The following is a 19,238-nucleotide window of genomic DNA, read 5'->3' as shown; positions in this document are numbered from 1 at the left end:
GCTAATGCCAGGGCTGGTTGCCAGGGGTCGGAGCACTTAGGACTGTATATTCTGAATATCGTACATTACACTCACAACAGAGCTATGAGAGAACATTCTGAGGTAACTGGCTAGAGGCCTTGTGTTCTCTCTGTCACTGTAACTGCTCACACAGATCCGAGGATAGTTCTGTCCCGAACCCAGCTCCTCAGGCTGCTGTTCACCTGCTCATCTGAACCCACCCACGCTCGCCTGAGGGGCAGCTCAGCACCTCTCCTCACACTTCCTCCTGGGCCAGGGTTTCTCTTGCAAGCCTTGGGACAACCTGGGAAAACCGACTCAGAGACTAGATGTCTTCTTTCTGTCTAGGCAGGCCTGTAAGTGGAAACTAGTTCACGACAACTGGACATGAAGGAGTACAAACAATGTGCTCATCCCTAGGGGTGGGCGAGGCACAAGCCAGGAAGGTCAGCCATCGCCTCTAACCGTCTACAGAGCCTTGTCTTCTCTGTAGCCCTCGCTGGCCTGCACGGGGCCAGCCAGCCTCAAACTCACAGAGACCAGCCTGAGCCTCTCCCTAGCTAGCATCAGAGGTGTGCACCAGCTCACCCAGCTCAGCGTCAGCTGTTTAATTAATTTCATCCACGATGAGTGTAAGCGGAACTGGTTTGAGTCAGCGTCAACAATGACCCTGCAGTCCACTCAGAAGCTCTTCTGCTGCCGGGGCAGCTGATTTGGTACCTAAAGTGATGGTCCTAAAGGGTCCTGCAGAGTCTAGTCATTTAGGCCTTCCTGCACATGAATCCTTGCCTCAGACTACAGTCTCTCAAAGCTGCCCCGACATGCCTTGGCTTTCTGTTGATTCAATACAGTTTAGCTATTCTGCCATTATTACTGCTTTTTATAAGAAAAGATTACAAGCAAAACAAAATGAAGCTTTCATTTTAAATAGTTCCCAACAGCCTGCCACACTTGCCTCATATCCAAATGTGAGGGCCATAATAGTGATGAGAAAGCCAAAAAATGCTTCCAGCTTCCGCAAGCCTGGAGGGGAAATGCAGCAGTGAGCAGAGGCAACCCCCCCCCCAGCATGGGCCTGCGCTGGCTCCCTCGGCTCACCCCACCAGCTCCACTGGCCTTACCATATTTGTCCAAAAACAGAAATACAAAGGTGTCTGCGATGGTGATGAGGACGCCGCCCCACAGGGGAACCCTGGGTTAGAGATGAGAACAGTGATCAAAGACCCAGTGAGGACCCTTTCTTCATACCTTATACACCTGGAAGAGCTGGGCCCTCGGGGAGGAGCCGGGCGGGAGCGAGCGATGGCTGCTGAGCCCCAGTGTCAGCGGAAGCCCACCCCCTCAGCACTCCCTGCGCACTGTCTGCGTCAGACCCATGGGACACACAGACGAAATGCACGGGTCCCACCCAGAAGAACTCCCTAGGCAGTGGGACAAGCAGTCTTACAAATGAGTAACTGTGCTACGACACACCCCACACTCCATTTAAACACAAGTGTGTGCGACCCACTGTGGAACTGGGGGAGGCACACTATGTCTGCCAGGAAGGATAAGGTGGTTCCAGACAGTTCGAATCTTGACTGTCAAAAAGAAGCTGCTTTTCACTTCCAGTCCGGCTCTGGAAGCCAGCTTAATACTGACAGTGTGCTAGAGGGAAGGCCCCACCTTCCTGCAGACAGGAGATTGATGGCGATGGCCGAGCCAATGACTTCCTGCATGTCGGAGCCGATGATTGCCAGCTCCACCATCAGCCACAGGATGATCCGAGGGACCTACAAAGCAATGGTGGCTCTGGTTATCCATCCTAACCCAAAGTACCAGAACTCGGCCACACACAGCACCCCACAGAGCAAAGAACTGCTTCCTGTGGCAGACAGTGAGCCAGGGTCAGGGAGGGACCCAGGCCCTGGCTCTCCTTAACCGTCTCCGGAGAAGAGTGGAATTTCTGGTCATTACCTTCCCCTTTACCCTCTGGCCTAAAAACAATCTAAAAAGTCACAGGGGAAAATAAATATACAAATATGGTCAAAATGGGAGTCAACAGAGAACATGAGCGAGTAAGAAAACCTCTGTCTTGTCCACAGCTAAGTTTACAAAGCACATCAGAGATGAGCTGTAGTATCTTGAGTTAAATAATAATATGCAAACAAGTGAAAAAGACATATGCAAAAGCATTCAGGGTAAGGGGCAGGAAAGAGGGCTCGGTGGCTAAAAGCACAAACTGCTCTTGCCAAGGGCACAAGAGTAAATCTCAGTTCCCAGCACCCAGGCAGCTCACGACTCCTTCAAGAGTCCATGGCCCCAAATCTCCGACCTCCGCAGATGACCGCACTCACGGGCACACATCCAAATACATACACATAATTAAAAATAAGTCTCGACCTCAAGTGTTCAAGGCAAACCAGCTGAGAACGGACGGGGTATAGCAACAAGGAAACTAAATCTGGACCAACAGATGAGTAGAAAGACAAATTCAGTTAATCTGGTTTCTGAGGCTAGAAGGCCTCTGGATACTTACCTATTAATATGCACAAAGAAAAAGAAATTAAAGGGAATTATAAAACAGCAACTTTTTCTCCAAAGTTGGTAAAAATAATTTATATTTATCATGTATAGTGGCACACGCCTATAACACCAGCACTCACGAATTCCAGCAGGATGATCAAGATTTCAAGAACATCCTATGCTACAGAGAGAGAGAGAGAGACGCAGACAGACAGACTGACCAACCAACCAGCCTAGGAGAATAGAAAGAAAACAACACAAAACCTGTATGCTCACAGTCAGAAGTGAGATTCACAAGTAGGGCTCACTCAAGCGACGCCTGTTTCAGATCTAAAATGAAACCAACTTAAAAATGTTTTTCAGCCATGACAAGAGTATGTCTGTCTCTAGGACACCAGTTAAGTGATCGTGAAGGCTGAGTTTTTCCTCTGAGCACCCATCCCCCAAAGTCTTCCAACAGAGGTCATTTCCATTTTAGGTGGCAGTGAGAGAAAGATACTTAGAAGGAAGCTATAGGGACAAAGTAAACTGAAAGTAATCAGTAAATCCTACAGCATACTTGTAAAAAATGTGTTTTTCAAAGTGATGGTGACATTAAACAATAAAAGAAGAGGGCTGAGTGCTTACGCAGAACGTTCCCAAGCCTGTACTTCCAGGCTCTCAGAAGAAACAGACATGAGCCGCTCCAGGCCATCCATCCTTGACTAAATATAGAGTTCAATGCCAGCCTGGTCTAGTGAGCCCGTCTCAAAATAGCAACAAAAAGGTGAGTGAGGGGGCTGGGCTGACAGCAGAGGCCGAAGGATCCGCTTGGTACTTCTGGTTTCACTCTTGCATGGCGGTCAGCCTGGGGCCAGCACACAGGGGACAGACAAGCAGGACAGCGTGCCGCTCACCTTGGGGTACTGGCGGTGACACACTTCAGCAAGGTGCAGGCCGGTGACCACTCCAAGTCTGGCTGCGAGGCGCTGGAGCAGCAGCCCCACGACGGTGGCCAGCAGAAGCACCCAGAGCAGCTGAGGAGAGAACAGCATCACTCGTCAGGCAGCTGCAGGCCTTCTGCCTGGTTGCTTGGGAGTGTTAGTGGGAGCAGCTCAGTCAGGACACAGCCAGGTCAGGAATACGGCCAAACGCTGTATCAGGCCCTACACAACTACCGTTTCCCCTAAGGAAATTATGTAGATACAACAAAAGACCACATAGCACTTTTCACATGAGCGTCACAGCCAATGATGACCCTTGCACCCTGGAACAGTGAGGCAGGCGTGGTGGCTAGAATGAGACGGCCATGGGCTCGCTGTGAAAACAGTCGGTGGAACTGTTCCAGAAGGATCAGTGCAGAGGCCGCAAAGCCTCGGGCCTTTCCCAGTGTCCTCCCTGCCTACCTGGCAATGAGGGCGAGCAGCTGCCCTGCTGCCACACCTTTGCTCCGCCATCATGGACTCTAAACCCTCTGACTGGTTGCAGTGTCTTGTCACAGGATTGGAAAAGTAAGATGCGAGACTGAAGACACCTGGCTCCCTGCTCCTCTGCCAGGCAGCAAAGGTTTCTCAGAGCTCTGCACCCTACAACTTCACTGGACCCCATCAGAAGCTTCCCAATAACAGCCACTAACACCTACTTCACACCTGCCCTAAGCCAAAAGGCCAAGAAGCAATTGGCATAAATACACTGACAACCCAGAACCGCTTTTTCCTGACCTACATGGCTTCCTGGAGAGAAAAGCTCTCATACGGAAGTGACCGGCCACACAGCGGCGTAAGCAATTACAACGGAGCTCAGGAGAGCGACAGCTGGCAACAGCTGCAGCTAACCAACCTGTTCAGGGTTAGCGGCAGTCCTACATTTGCCTCCATTCCTCCACCATGAACTACGTGCGCACAGACGGGACACATTTTAACTTTTCTGTGGGATCTTTACATCCTGGGTAAGTTATAAAAACATTATGCTTTGGGCCTGGCATGGCTGCCAACGCCACGCAGTTGGAAGGCGGAGGCCAGCCTGTTCCGCAGAGTAAGTTCCAGGACGGCTATGGGGCTACAGACAGAGAGACCCTGTCTGGAAAAAAAACTAAAATAAGTAAATAAAATAGATCATTATCTATATATATTTTATTCATTCACGACATACCTAACTTTTAAATTTTCAGTATTTCTAAGCTATGCAGTTCATCTGTGGCCTTTACAAGTTGCTACGAAGCTACAAAGAACCCACTCGAAAGCAGACATGCCCATTCAAACTTATGCTGTTCAAAGGGTCAGCTCTGCCCTCAGTACGAGCTAGGGAAGGGGGAGAGTGTGGCGAGTGCTGGAGGATAGCATGGCGAGGCCTGGGCCCTTCTCTGTGCTGCGAAAGTAAGAGGGACAGGACCGATGATGAGAACCTGTTTTCAGGCAGGGCTACACCTGAGCGCACCTTAAATCCAGCCACTGCTCCAGACTGCAAGTCAGACTCGATGTTTCCTGGATCCAGGTAGGCAATGCTCATAAGGAAGCCAGGTCCCGTGAATGCCCAGAGCTTTCGAAAGCTAAAACAAGAGTACTGTAAAGAGAGAGGGAAAGCGGCCTGAGCGTCACCTGTGCCAGCGTCTCTCCCATTTTATCACATCAGGGAGCAACACACGCTGCACAGTGACAGCTTCCTTTATTTGCTCTCCATCAGCAACCCAGTCTAAAATGAGGCAATATGGCACTCTGTGCTCACCGGCTCCCCACACAGCAGCCGAGCCACATTTGAGAAAGGAGTGCTGGCATGCGCCTGTGATCCCAGCACTCAGGGAGGCAGAGGCAGGCGGATCTCTGTGAGTTTGAGACCAGCCGGGTCTACAGAGTCAGTCCAGGACAGCCAGGACTGTCACACAGAGAAACCCCGCCTTGAAAAACAAAACACCCAGTAATGCCACCCAGCATTGCGTCTGAGGCCTTTCCACGGCAGCTGGTTTTCTCTGATGACAGAAATGTAGCTGCAGGCTGGGGAGATGGCTCAGTCAGTGGTCAAGGTCACTGACGGCTCTGGCAGAGGGCCTGGGTTTCAGATCTCAGCACCCACATGGCAGCTCACAACTGTCTGTAACTCCAAGATCTGACACCTTCACACAGACACACATGCAGGCAAAACACAAATGAACATAAGATAAAGGTAAATAAATTTCTAAAAAATAAGCGGGACCTGCGGTTGCTGACAGTGCGAGCGGCAAGCAGATCTCTCACTCGCGGGCTCTCCCCAGGACACAGGGTCCCCTGCCGGAACTGTCACTAACCTCCTCCTCCGGGATGGGGATCTTCTCATCAAAGTAGGTGGTGAAGGGCTCCTCGGAATCCCCGGTGGACAGGGGGAGGGAGGAGTTGCTGTAGGCAGGGTTGATGGCGCCAAGGCTGCCAGAGTCTGCGTGGTCCCCAGAAGCGCCATCTGAGGCAACAGAGCAAACCTCGCTAATGAGCACCCTTAGCAATGCAGCGACACAGCCCTCCACCCTGACGGAGAACCACCCCGCGTCTGGAACCCGCGCCCCCTCACTGAGCAACAGCGTTAGACCCAAAGTTAAATGACCTTAGACCGTGCACACAAGAGACCAGCCCGGCGTTAGTATATCCTATTCCGTTCACTATTTAGTATCCCCTTATCCTATCCAGTTCAGGCATCTACATTTTCAGTGAATGTGCACACACGTATTTACTAAGAGACAGGCTCCAGTAAGTAAAGAGCAGCCTGAAGCCCAGGAGCACTCTCAACTTGGTCCTCTTCCTTCCACCTCCCGAGTAACAGATTTCAGCCACCGTAACTGCTTTTATGTGGTGCTGATGACTGAGCCCAGGGTTCACGCATGCCAGGCAAGCACACTGTAACTGAGTTACGTAATGTGTGCACATGGTTAAAAACAGAAGGACACAGAGACCGTGGCATAAGCCTGTGATCTTAACACTCAGAAAGCCAAGGAGAGAAGGAAGATTGAAAGTTCAGGGTCAGGCTACACAGCTACACCCTCTCTCAAAGGAAAGACAAAGAAGCTCAAAAGCCTCCAATGCCGCTCCCTCAGGCTTAGATCACTTTAATACACTATTTCATTAATCTTTTGAGACTTTCATACAGCGTATTTTGATCCTGTTCACTCCCTATTCCTTCCTTTAACCCCACAGCTCCACATCCTGGACAATTTAACAAGACTTTGACTTAAACAAAGAACTCATGCCTAGAACTCCTCATTGACAAACTAGCCCCACTGGTAACCTAGAATTCTTAATTTTTAAGAGAACATAAGTTAATCAGCTGGATATCCTCCCATCCCATCATTCATTAGGACTCACTCTAAGAATCATCCTTGGGGGGCTGGAGAGATAGCTCAGTAGTGAGCACAGATGGTTCTTCCAGAGGACCCAGCTTCAATTCCCAACACCCACATGGCAGCTCACACCTGTCTGTAACTCCAGTTCTAGAGGATCTGACACCCTCACATAGACACACATGTGGGAAAAACACCAATGAACATAAAATAAATTGTTTAAAAAAAAAAATCCTTGGATACAACACAACAAAAGAGAGAACTGGAAAATCCTGACAGAGTCCACGCTCACGTGGACACTAACAGGAAACCACTGAGCAGGAAGGCTGGGGCTCTGACTAAGGCTATGCACAGGAACAAGAGCTGGTGGTCACGAGTGCTGGCACCTCCTGGCAGCAGTGTGCCCCCGAGGGCGGCATTAATCATAAATGTAAGGAGGGAAGGCCTGGCAGAAAAGGGCCAATCCACCAGAAGCAGGCAAAGTCCACTTAGCTGCCGGCATCAGATGGCCAGGTTGAACCACAAAGCCTTCTTCTGTTTCCCGTAAGCCCCTACAACCAACTTAAAAAAAAAAAAAAAAAATCAGAGCTCTGACTCTCTTGGAAGCTGGTCCATGTCATCTTCACTCAGCAGAAAGGAACAGATCTAGAGGGGAAGCTCAGATTCAGAAGGGACTCAGCGGAAGACAGAGCGTGACTCAGCCCTGTGTGCGTCCGCTCCGTGCCTGAAACGTTGGCAGACCCAGCGGGCATGATGGACGTCGCTGCCAGGTCTAAGAAGGGCACTGTCCTTGAAAGCATCACTGAGCCAGAAACCAAATTAGCTAGTCATAACTCAGGTGGCAAGAAACACGCTATGAGGCGGAATTCTGCGGCTGTAAATTCGTTCTCATTCATAGCCTGTGACCAGACAAGCCTCTGACCGGCCTTCTCAGGGCAGGCGGCGAAACGACAGCCTGTCCCTGCCGCGCACCCAATCCCGTGCAGATAATGCCACGAAGCTGGACGTTACCGTCTGGCGTCTTTTCTTCAGGATCCAGCACCATGGCAGACACCCGAGTGTCCGTGTTCTTAGAGTAGGACTCTGAAAGGGACAAAAAGGGGAGGACACAACACTTGGTCACTGTGTGGCTGTATGAAAGGGACAGTCCCTCTACTCAACTAGCTACCCCCAGATAATCACAGCCTTCAGGGTGACAGGCATCCACAAGAACAAGGGAAGGTGAGGCCAGAAGATGGGAGACTGGGAGCCAGCCCCAATGCCTGCAGTGAGTGCACCCGCCTCACTGCTACGGGTCCAGACAGCCCCAGAACCACACTCGGCTCTCATGTGGGTGCTGGTTCCACTCATGCAGGCCCTGTGCAAGCACAGCAAATGGTCTGGCGCTCCAGGCAGCCAGTGTGTTAATGCGCACAGCAGCTGCCAATCAACAAGACTTCGCCTTTGCTCAATTCCAACCCACATATCTAACACCGGAACAGTCTCCTTCAGGAACAGAAAGCAGGCAGGGTTGGGAACAACAAAATTTGGGAGGCAGAGGCAGAGGCAGAAGGATGGGAAAATCAGCAGCAGCTATAAAGTTCAGCTTTAGGTCAGCCTGGGATACATGAGCTCCTGTCTCAAAACAAAACAAAGCAAAACAGCCACAACAATGAATAAAAAATAAACAAGCCTAGAACTTTCTGCCTATCTAACAACTTAAACACTGGTTTGGTTTGCTGAAAGGGCAGGGAAGGCACCTTTCAAGCGGGCCAGTCTTCCCCGGAGGGGAACAGCCACTTCCAGGCTCAGTCCTGGCCCCTTGACTAGCCTGGGTCTCCAGGACTGCTGGTGCACAGACAGGCCTGGGGAGCACAGTAAGCCGACACAGTCCATCCACAGCACACCCTCAACCAAATAGGCAGAACTCTTTTACTTATTTATTTTGCAGGGAGGGGGCTTGGGGGAAGCATAACTTGCAGGAGGTGGCTCTCTCCTTCCACTACGTGGGTCCCTGGGATGGCATGCAGGTCTTTAGGCTTGGAGGCAGGAGCCTTTCCCTTGTCAGAGACATCTCACTAGCCCTAAAAAGGCTGAACTCTTAATCCTGGCCTACTTACTATGTAATCCTTGTCTCAGCTGATCCCAGATATTTATACTCCCCTAAATCCCTGGCTGGAAAGGGGATAGAACCCTTCTTTCCTGATTTTCTCCTTTTATCCAGTCTGCTCCCATCTGAACCACCCTTTATTTTTTAAATACTCTTTGGTTGGTTGGTTGGTTTTTTTCAAGTCAGGGCTTCTCTGTGTAGCCCTGGCTGTCCTGCAACTCACTCTGTAGATGAGACTAGCCTCGAACTCCTAGACCTGCCTCTGTCTCCCCAGTGCTACCACCGCCTGAGTGGATATCCTTTACACACCAATGTATTCTGTCTTATTGGATTCCATCATGTAGACCCAAAAGCGGAGTTTAGGTATAAGACAACCGTTCCATGTTAATTTAAGAAACACTGTCTTCCCGCAGCCGGCACCAGGGCCAAGCATTTTGCTGCAACAGACAACTGCCCCTGTCAGCCAGCAGAGGCCCCCAGCACCCCTCACTCCAGCCTTGTCCCTCTCACGATGGCCCGCATCCGAGGGACAGCCGCATCTGACCAGGCAGGCATGGCTGCTTGGCAGGCCTTTTTCCCTTTTGTCTTTCTGTGTAAATAGGCAAGACTCCCAGTTTTCCTAACCCACAAGAAACTAGAAACCACAGGTCAGGTCAGGTTCTGAGGCTCTCATGAGAAAAGGAACCAGCGGACAGCAAGCAGCGCCCAGGGAGCTCTGGGCCACGTGATATTCGGAGTCCTTCCCTATTCTTTGTTCAGTTCTGAGAACTGTCACCAAGACTGATTAAATCAGACTGCTTCCTGATGAGGGCTGAGATCCCGTTTAACAACGGCCAGGGTGTGTATTTTACACTTGAGATGTTTTTCATACAAAACAAGTTTTTAACACTTATCCTTAAAAAGGAAAGTGAGCCATTGAGATGGCTCAAGTGGTAAAAGTACTTGCTGCCACACCCGATGACCTGAGTTCACGTCCCAGAATCCACTGGGTGAAAGGACCACTCCCCACCCACACAAGTCCTCTGACCTTCCACACTTAATGTGCCAAACACACACACATACAACTTAAAAAAATAATAATAAAAATCAAACAAGTGAGGCAGTTGTGTATATTTGCCTAATACAAGTACTCGGGTAATTAAACTGGAAATATTTTAGGATAAGTTTTGGTTTGTGTTTCAGTTTTGTTTCTGTTTTTGAGATAGGGCTTTACACTGTGGCCCAAGCTGGCCTGGCACATGAGGCCTGGCCACACCTCAGTTTCCCGCCTGGCGAGGTTAAACTCCCCAAGTTTCCTGCAGCAGTCTAGTGGTTTCCTACCCCAAGCGCACAGCCTGAGCTCTTCTCTCAAGTCTGCAGAGCACACTAGTCAGAACAGCCTCCAGCAGTGCTCACTCGGCCCCAGCTCCACGGCTTCCCACCTGCAGGCCCCACCGGAGCAGAGGCAGAGAGGGAAGGCAGGCTTGGTGCTGCCCAGTGCCGAAGCCCGTGAATGACCACCGGCAGCTCCGCCCTCCGGGACCACTTCACCCCTTGTTTCAGTCATCCCCCTGCATCAAGGTCACAGCAGACACCCCAACCAGCAATGCTTAACTACCACAGACACCTCAGGGCAGGGAGACCTCTGCGAGCTCACCGCCAGCCTGGTCTACATGAGTTCCAGGCCAGCCAGGGTTCACGGTGAGGCGCTGCCTACAAAATAACTAAATAAAGATGTAAGGCTGGTTTACAAGTAAAGACAATGATCACTTTACTTTCCTATTACACGTTTTTATTTAAAAATTCAAGTTTGCATATCCCTTGGCACAGCAATGAACCCTAAAAATGCACACAAGGGAAACACATGCATTTGTGCTGCAGCCCAGCTTCTAGCAGACTGAGAACGCCCGGCCCGAGTAAGCCGAAGCATGGACGAGCTGTGCTCTCGCGCACACGCGGGGCGAACACCATGTCTGCCCATCCCGGCAGCCTATCTCACCGGGTGAAAACAGCTGGTTAAATGAGATGCTATTACTTACACAGCACATGGGAAAGGAACAGAGCAAAGCCTGGTAACCACGCCTCACGCCTGTGCGGTAAAGAAGGCGGCTGCTTGACAAGGCTTGACCGACCTGAACGCCGCCCTCAGGACTCACGTGGTGGATAGCGGAAAAGCAGAACCGACTCCTGGAGTGCCAAGTGTTCTCCCCCCACCTCTCTTTCTCTCTCTCTCTCTCACACTCTCTCTCTCACACACACACACACACACACACACACACACACACACGCAAATTATGTTTAAGAATAAATTTTTTTAAAAGAATAGAAGAGCCTGGCAGTGGAGGCACATGCCTGTAATCCCAGCACCCAGGAGGCAGAGGCAGGTAATCTCTGAGTTCAAGGCCAGCCTGGTCTACAGAGCGAGTTCTAGGACAGCCAAGGCTACACAGAGAAACCTTGTCTCAAAACCGGAAAAAAAAATTAAGGAAAGGAGGAAAAAAAATTAAGGAAAAAAAATTAAGAAGAGGCAGTTGGGAGCCAGGTTTAGTGGTTCACACCTGGAACCCAGTGCTTGGGAAGGGAAGCAGGAAAATGGTGCGTAGAGAGGGCAGGGAGAAGGAGGGAGGCGTAGGAACAAAGGACGGGCGCGGCGGAGAACTGAGCTCACGCAAGTCTCTCTGGCAACAGAAACGCCTCCCTGGGCCCTTGTACTGCTTTTTCTTGTTGAGTGTAGTGCCGAGCACTAGCATGAGTACTAAGGCGCAAACCCAGGCGTCCTGTGACAAACAGCGACAGGCCTTAGTTCATTTTCAACGGAGCTCACCACAGACGGCCACAGCTTTCAGAACGGCTCTCCCTGGGGACGCTCTGCCAAGCTGTCTGCGAGGAGCTTCCGAGGGGTGATGAGCGCTGAGGCTGCCTGGCGGGCAGGCACGGCCGGCCTAAAGCTAACGTAACCCTCCCTCCTTCGCCTGAGTGTGCACACCGTGTTCAGGTTGGGAAATGATGGTTTCCACTCATGTACAAAGAACGCAACACCCCTTGCTAGAAAGCCACTCCAGGCTCCAGCTCTGGGCCAAGCAGTTTCGCACCCCCACCCCCCCAACCCGATGCCCAGTCCCCAGCACCCACCCCAGCCCCCACCTCCACCCCAGCACCGGCTGCCCAGCCTCCAGCCCCCGCCACAGCCACCCAGCTTGACATCTGTTCAGGAGAGCAGCTCCCTGCCTGGGCTCTCCCTGTAACCCTTCAGCAACTTTCGTTAAGAAAGCCTGATTACCTTAAACACCACCTTCAGTCAGGTGTGGTGGGGCACGCCTGCACTCTCCAGCACTCAGGAGGCAAAGGCGGAAAGTTTGAGGCCAGCCTGGTCTACCTCGAAGTTCTAGCCCCCTGGGGCTGCACAGTAACACCCTAGCTTAAAGAAACAAAATCAAGTATGAAATACTGTATGCATGTACAGTTAAGCTTAAATAATGACCCCAGGAGGAGACAAAGGCACCAGAGCCACTTCATTAACTTGAAGAGACAGAGAAGAAAGTTTCTGTCATTCCCACCCTCATCCTGGGGAGAGGACGGTGAGCTTTGGACACAGCCTCTCATCTCCCCATCTCCCAGACCTCCTTTTCCCTTCCTGCCTTCTGTTTCATTACAGCAACCAAACTCAGTCTGTAATTCCTTCACAGTACCGGATTCCGTAACTCTGAACAGGACTGCTTCGGGTAAACGGCTAAGCCTCCTCTTCTGAATGCTTTCCTCAGACACTAATGGTCACAAAGTACAAATTACAAAGTAATAATAATCCAGAAATGGCACTGAAGTGTTTAAAACCTTTTGTATATGTACGTGTGCGCATGTGTTGGTAGCATTCATGTGTGCACCTGTGCAGGTCAGAGGACAACTGCAGGGTCAGTTCTATCCTTGTACCTTGGGGACTTTGGGGATCAGACTCAGGCTGGCAGTACCTCTCTAACACAAGCATTTACAAGGAATAAGGACCTGTAGTTAACGGTTAGGATGAGGCAGGTCGTCACAAGTTCAAGGCCAGCCTGAAGCTGCTCATCAAGATGCTATCTCAAAAAGGTGAGTAGGGGACCCACAGAAGAGAGCAGACAGATTTTCAAATCTCACCCAGTCTTTTCCCTGAAAGTCTCCTTTGAGGCTGAAGAGGACAGTCATTCCTACTCAGCCACGTGCCTCTCCAACGCCCACTTCTCGTGAGAATTCCATAAGTGAACTCTTTCCACTCCAGTGGCTGAGAGCAAACTGCTGCCGCTGCTGTTTCCATAGTTTCGGGCAGAGCCAATTGCGAGATTGCTAGTGTCTATTGAGCCCACCCTCTTCCAGTGTCGGAGGCTGACCGGGAGCCCCGAAAACATAAGGCACCTGTGTAAGGTGTTGAGCAACGCCCCCTCCTCCCTTTAAGGACACAGTGTTCCTTTTCTGTTAAAATCCTAGACTAATGAAGCAATCCCATTCAGAGACTTCCCGCAAAAGGACTTCTGATGACCTCCAGGAGTCTATCTGTACCTCCTGGGAGTGAAGGGAAAGAAAAAGATGCACACAGTCATCCCAGGAGGACTCAGTTTAGGATTATGTAACCTAAAAGAGGCGTGCTGTCCATACCTTCACACACACTGCAGGAGGAGGACTTTGAATTAGAGACCAACCTGGTCTCCACAGCCACTGGTACATAGAGACTGGCTTGACACACACGCAGACACACACACACACAAAGGCAAACCTGTGGTTCACACATACGGTCACCGGAATGACTTAGAAGGTATAGGCGAGGATCCGGAATTTAAGAATTCAAGATCACCTTTAGCTACCTAGTAAGCTAAATACCAGTCCAGTGTACATGAGACCCTGTCTCAACAAAGGAAAAAATACAGTAACAATTTTTATTCTACTTTCTGTAATGAAAGTGAATTTGAGGGCTGGAAAAATGACTCCGAGACAGAGTGCTTACCTAGCAAGCACCAGCGCGTAGGTTTGATCCCAACCCCCTAACACAAACACAAAAAGAACTGACATGAAACAAAAAATGAGGGAAAAAAAACAAGGGTGGGTTCTGATTTCTGTCTACTTCTCAAGAGGCCTTTTGAGGAAAGGCCTCAGGGCTTCTGAGGAAGCTCCGTGATTAGAGCGCGCAACCTGGGCTGATCCTCAGTGTCTGATCACAATCACGGCTGCCTGGTGGCTTAGGTCACCACACTTGGTAGATGAATCCAAAGTCATCCTTGGCTACGGGGTACCCTGCTTTAGAAAATGACCTTAAAACCATAATCCACTCTACCTGCCTGATTCTGCTCTAATACCTTGAATTCCACACAACACACCTAGGTCACAGAGCACACACGGTGCCCCACCACACAAGGCCACTGCACCTGAGCCAGGGCCAGCTCGCTCTGACGGCAGGTCAGGCACCGGGACTGTATAATTCATCTCTCCTCCTACTTTCTCCTGCTTGAGAACAATTTCAGCTCAATACCCAGGATGCTTTTCAGTTCTCTTTGAGACCGAAAGAAAAACTGTGTGTTTATATGTGTGTGTACCAGTGAAGGCCAGAGGTCAATGTCAGGTTTCTTCCTCAGTTGTTCTCTACTCTTATCTTTTTGTTTTGTCTTGTTTTGGAGATAGGATTTCTCTGTTTCTCAAGAAGCCTTTAATCCCAACACTTGAGAGGGAGGCAGAGCAGGCTGTGTGAGTTCAAGGCCAGTGTGGCCTACATAGGGAATTCCAGGATAGCCAGGACTGCAAACAGAGACTCTGCCTCAAAGAAACAAACATTTAAAAAGCAAGAAAAAGGAAAAAGCCAGCATGGTGACTGACTCATGCTTATAACTCCAGCTTTCAGGAGACTGAAGCAGGAGGCAGAGTTCAAGGCCAGTCTGAACTAGACAGCCAGATCCTGTCTGGAAACACACAGACCCAGGCAGAGAAAGACAAGAGGGGAGAGGGGAGGGGAGGGGAGGGGAGGGGAGGGGAGGGGAGGGGAGGGGAGGGGAGGGGAGGGGAGGGGAGGGGAGGGGAGGGGAGGGGAGGGGAGGGGAGGGGAAGGGAGGGGAGGGGAGAGAGAGGGGTGAAGACCTGGGAGAGGAGTCCAGTTGATAATGGAACTGCCTGCTTGGGTGTCAAAGATAAGAACAGAGAAAACTGTGGCCCAGCTGTCAAGTACTGATCTGCTAGAAGTTTATTTATCAACCATGACTTTAGAAATAAGGGCCTGAGCTAGGCATGGCTTAGGTTAAAGCATTCACTGCTCTTCAGCCCCCAGAGGTGAGTCAGGTGGCCTGGCCCTCCAGCTCCTGGAGCTCTGACACTTCCAGCCTTGGTGGGCACCTGCGTGTACTCTTGTGCACGTGCCCCACGCAGGCACACACATACTCATAATTAAAATAATAGAATAAAACCTTCAGGAAAAAAGAAGGGCTGGTGGACAGCTGGCAAGTGGCAGGTTGAAAACCTTCCTGACTGTCAGCAGACAGGGCCACTCCTGGCTTACGTGGACCTCTTCCAGGTCTTTGTTCCTCCCAACTCTTGACAGAGAGCTTCCTGCAAACCTCCTTCTAAATGGCTTTATAGCAGTGTTTCCTGGTCACCTGGCTTGGACTTCAAAGGTCCCCTATACCGGAAGAAAAAGAAACCCACCAAAAGCATATTACCTACCTCTTGACACCCAAAAGATATTTTGCCTGCCTTTTTTGCCACTTATATTGCTTTTCTCCCAAAAATCTGAAGAATGATTTTTGTTAGATCATATCCAACCCACTTATCATAATAGGTATTACCTTCAAATGGTACCTTCTTTTCTTAAAAGAAAAATTATGTGTCAGACAAATGCACAGTAAAAGATTCCACAGCTTCTGCTCTTTGGAACCTGATAAAATTTTAATAATTAACTTGTGGCCTCCTCATCTTATACATGAATTTTAATATATTTCAACCTAAGGAAGTATTAAACCATCTTAATACAAAGATAAGCCCTGCTGTGAATGGCCAGTGGGCTTGCTGCCGTACCTGTGCTTCTCCACAAAGAAAGTCTCCCAGCCAGCAATGAGCTAACAAGGTAGCTGAGTGAATAAGGAAAGCCAGCCTCTACTCAACTCCTGCGCTCTCCAACACCCAAAAGAAATCAAGAGGCTCATGTGAAGACCTGCTTGCATAGCAGAAAATGAAGACCTCCAGCAAAACAGGATACAACAAAGAGCTTGGCTTCAAAGTCAAAGAGAATAAAGACCCTCCTTTATTGAAACAGTTCTCTAACTGCCTCTCACCGATTCACACCTGAACCAAAGCTGCTCACTAGCTCTGCTGAGGAACACAAGGACCTCTGCTTTCCTCAGGGCAGAATTAGAGTCACATCCAGCTTCCCTCAACCAGAATGCTGGCGGGAGGCTCAGGAATTCCCCTTCTGAGTCCCACAGGCCTTCCCGGAATGTGAGAAAGAAACCATGTGAGAAAAGGTGGCAGCCATGGCCTTGAAGGTCTGTGTCCAAAATAAACTCTCAGCTCAAGCAAGACTGAGAATGAAATATCTAATAAAAAACACCAGTGAAATCTCAAGGTTCCTTTTACCAACAGAGGAAGTACAGGAAGTAACCTAGAACATTACTTTCCAATCTCATTTAATAAGCTCAGCAGAAGCAAAGCTTGAGTAGTAAATATTTCTATCGCTACAGAGGCAGAAGGATCCCTGCAAGCTGGAGGCCAACTTGGTCCACACATCAAGCTCTAGGCCAGTTAGAGATACCTAGCAAGATGTAGACTCAAAAAGAAAAGCCAAGGAATAAGAAGGAACTGTCAGCACAGCGTCCCTCTTCTCCTGTAGCTGACTGCACTTGCAGACTAATAACATGGCTAGAAAGCACTGGCCTGGGGGATCTTTGGCAATTGCCCAAGGGATTCTGAACAAGAAGTAGAAGGTCAAAGCCTTTAGGAAACAGCAGACTCCAGCAATAATAAAAACGCCTGGTGGAGGGGACAGGCCTGAGCACTTTACAGGTATTAACTGACTTCACACCAGCAGCCCTGTAAGATCCCGCCATCGCCCTCACTAAAGTGTGAGGAGCAGACGAAAGCCTGAGGAGCCTGAACAACAAGCTAACACAGCAAGAAGTGATGGAACTCGGTGAGGCTGGAGATGCCACGGTGCCCAAGGTGGGCAGCTTCCGTGCTTTCCCCACGGGTCACACGGAAGCTCCTCGCCAGCTCCCCTGCCATATGTTTGCTTTTGCTGCCTTAAGCCAAGAAAAGCAGAGGACATCGGAGTGTCTCCATTTCACTCAGAGGAAACTCAACTTCTGTCCTGAGGACGCCCTTCCCAATAGTGTGGTGAACCGACCAAGTCCTGGAAACGGACAAAGAATCCAAAGGTGGAGTTTCACACGAGCGAGTTTCCCAAGTACCGGGCCCCGGAAGCCGCAGAGAAGGGGCGGCTTGCAAGCTGTCCCTGAACGAGGCCGGGAAGGCGCAGGGACCCGGGCCGCAAGCTCAGCCGGGCGACCGAGCATCACTCAACCCGAGGCCTGAGGCCTTCGGGCGGACCGCTGGGCGGCCAGGGCGCTGCGCTGCAGGAGGCGGCGGGGAGCCGGGCCTGCGCACCCGGGACCCGGGTCCCGCCGCCCGTCGGGCCCGCTGGGGAAGGGGCGGCGGTGTGCGGTCCCGGGGAAAGGCCGAGGCCCGTGACCGCCGGCCTGTGCCGAGCCCGGAGCCCTGCGCGTCTCCTCGGGATCCGGGAGCCCTCCGCCGCCCGCCCGCCCGCCCGCCGGAACCCCCGACCCCGCCAGCGCCTCCGCTTACCGGCTCCACCGCCACCTGACACGCCGCGCCGGCGACTCCATATCCCAGGAGCCCAGCACAGAGCGGGTCAACCTCTTCCCCTCCCGCGATTGGCCGGCAGGCGGGAGCTCCGCCCCTCTGATTGGCCGGTCTCCCGCAGCTCAGAGCCTGCGTGGCCGCGGACTGGGGGCGGGGCTCCGCCCACACGGCACGGGCTGGGGCGGGGCCTGAGTGGGGCGGGGCCGAGGCGGAGGCGTGGCCGGCTTCCGCCCAGCGCGCTACGGTGCTGGCGGTTCAAACCCGCCGAATTCCACGCTTTGGCAATTCCCAGTCCGGGAAGGTCAGGGACGTAAAATTTCGTCCTAGTTCCCGCCATCCCTCTTTAGGCAACGACAGGCCCATTTCCTCCTAGGAGATGACGGTTACGAAATACAGCCACAGCGATAATAAGGCACCGCGGCGGGCTTCTTGGGCCAAGGACACCCCACGTCTGGGAGGAACCGAGAAACTGCGACCCGTGGAGCCAGTTCTGCCGCCTCCGCCGTCCAACTGCCAAGCCCGGCAGTGAGTCGTTCTCCACCCGGCTGGCTGTCCTCCGACGCCTTCTGCCCTGCCTGCCCCAAGGCGGCCCCGCTCCGTCCCCCGCGCCGGCCCCGCGCTCCAGGGTCGGGCGACTCGTCCCCAGCGTGCCGCCAAGTCCTGAGAGCCACCGACGGCAGCGGTGACCGGCGCTGCTTTCTGCTTGTAAACTTGCTGAGGACGGAGACAGGCGGCGGGGCGAACCCCAGACGTGGAAAGTCAAACGACACAAAGTGAATAAACTGTAATAAATGGAGCTTTTGAAAAAGAAGAAGAGCGACAGTGACAGCAGAGGCAGCCGCGGAGGAGCAGAAGGAGCCGCGCGGCCCGCGGCCCGCCCCGGGAGGCTCGCGGGGGAGGGCGGGGTGCGCGCCGGCCCCGCTGCCCACTTACTGAGTTCACAGTTGGGAGCAGCCGCCGGCCTCGGCTGCTTCTTGCCCATAGTGCGGAGCTGCTCTGGCGGCCCGGGGAGGCGCAGCCTTATATACGCGGCCTAGAGCGCCTCCCTCGCGGGAGAGGACGCCCAGGCCGGTCCAGGCAGAGCGAGCGCTCCAGACCGCGCCCTCCCCAGCACAATCAAATGTCATCTTTGGCCGGCCTTGAGAAGGAGGCATTGTATTGCGGCCACTCCTGGTTATTAATGGAAATTAATTGAGCTAAAGGTTTTCCCGTGAGACCTCGTCTCTGTGCGGGTCGGCAGGGCAGGACCCGGAGGCGAGCGATGGGTGGCGGCCACCGGGATGTGTGCAGCGAAAAGCGAACGCTCTACTCTGATGCCACTCCCAGGGGACTCCTTCCGCCGTGCTCAGGACTCTGCCCCTCTGAGATAGGAGGTGAAACCGATTAGCCCAGAGCCGCCTGGATTTTCCACAGAGTACGTGCCGTGCTGGTGCAATTACGAGGAGGCTCATAGCGTTGGTGAAAACGGCGCCCGGCTATCTCTCCGGATCTGAAGGAGCCGCGGGTGCTAGCTGGTCACTGGTGATCCGCAGGCAGACAGCAGAGCGAGGCGGGACCAGAACT

The 19,238-nt window shown here is 52.0% G+C and overlaps 1 protein-coding gene across 5 annotated transcripts in view; it reads right to left on the bottom strand.

Annotated features, from left to right (window-relative positions):
- Slc11a2 (solute carrier family 11 member 2) overlaps nt 1-18,741 on the bottom strand; it is a 39,170-nt gene extending 20,429 nt beyond the window's left edge. For 3 of the 5 annotated variants that reach the window (XR_009593534.1, XR_002477186.2, XM_021658007.2), the window contains exons 1-8: nt 18,609-18,741; nt 7,796-7,867; nt 5,765-5,913; nt 4,921-5,046; nt 3,402-3,521; nt 1,666-1,772; nt 1,122-1,192; nt 956-1,023 (exon numbers count right to left, since the gene is read on the bottom strand). Coding sequence is in view for 3 of the 5 variants with exons in the window: in XM_021658007.2 (XP_021513682.1) it covers nt 956-1,023; nt 1,122-1,192; nt 1,666-1,772; nt 3,402-3,521; nt 4,921-5,046; nt 5,765-5,913; nt 7,796-7,867; nt 18,609-18,657 (762 nt within the window). In the remaining 2 variants the exon portion in view is untranslated. Of the gene's footprint in view, nt 1-955; nt 1,024-1,121; nt 1,193-1,665; nt 1,773-3,401; nt 3,522-4,920; nt 5,047-5,764; nt 5,914-7,795; nt 7,868-17,657; nt 17,796-18,608 lie in introns of those variants that run through there. The other 2 variants (XM_021658008.2, XM_060388608.1) reach the window with 2 other exon arrangements.
- Between the last annotated feature and the right edge of the window lie 497 nt (nt 18,742-19,238).

The sequence above is a fragment of the Meriones unguiculatus genome, chromosome 8, assembly GCF_030254825.1.
Source record: "Meriones unguiculatus strain TT.TT164.6M chromosome 8, Bangor_MerUng_6.1, whole genome shotgun sequence".
Classification (NCBI taxonomy): domain Eukaryota; kingdom Metazoa; phylum Chordata; class Mammalia; order Rodentia; family Muridae; genus Meriones; species Meriones unguiculatus.
This window is presented reverse-complemented; position numbering and strand designations above follow the sequence as displayed.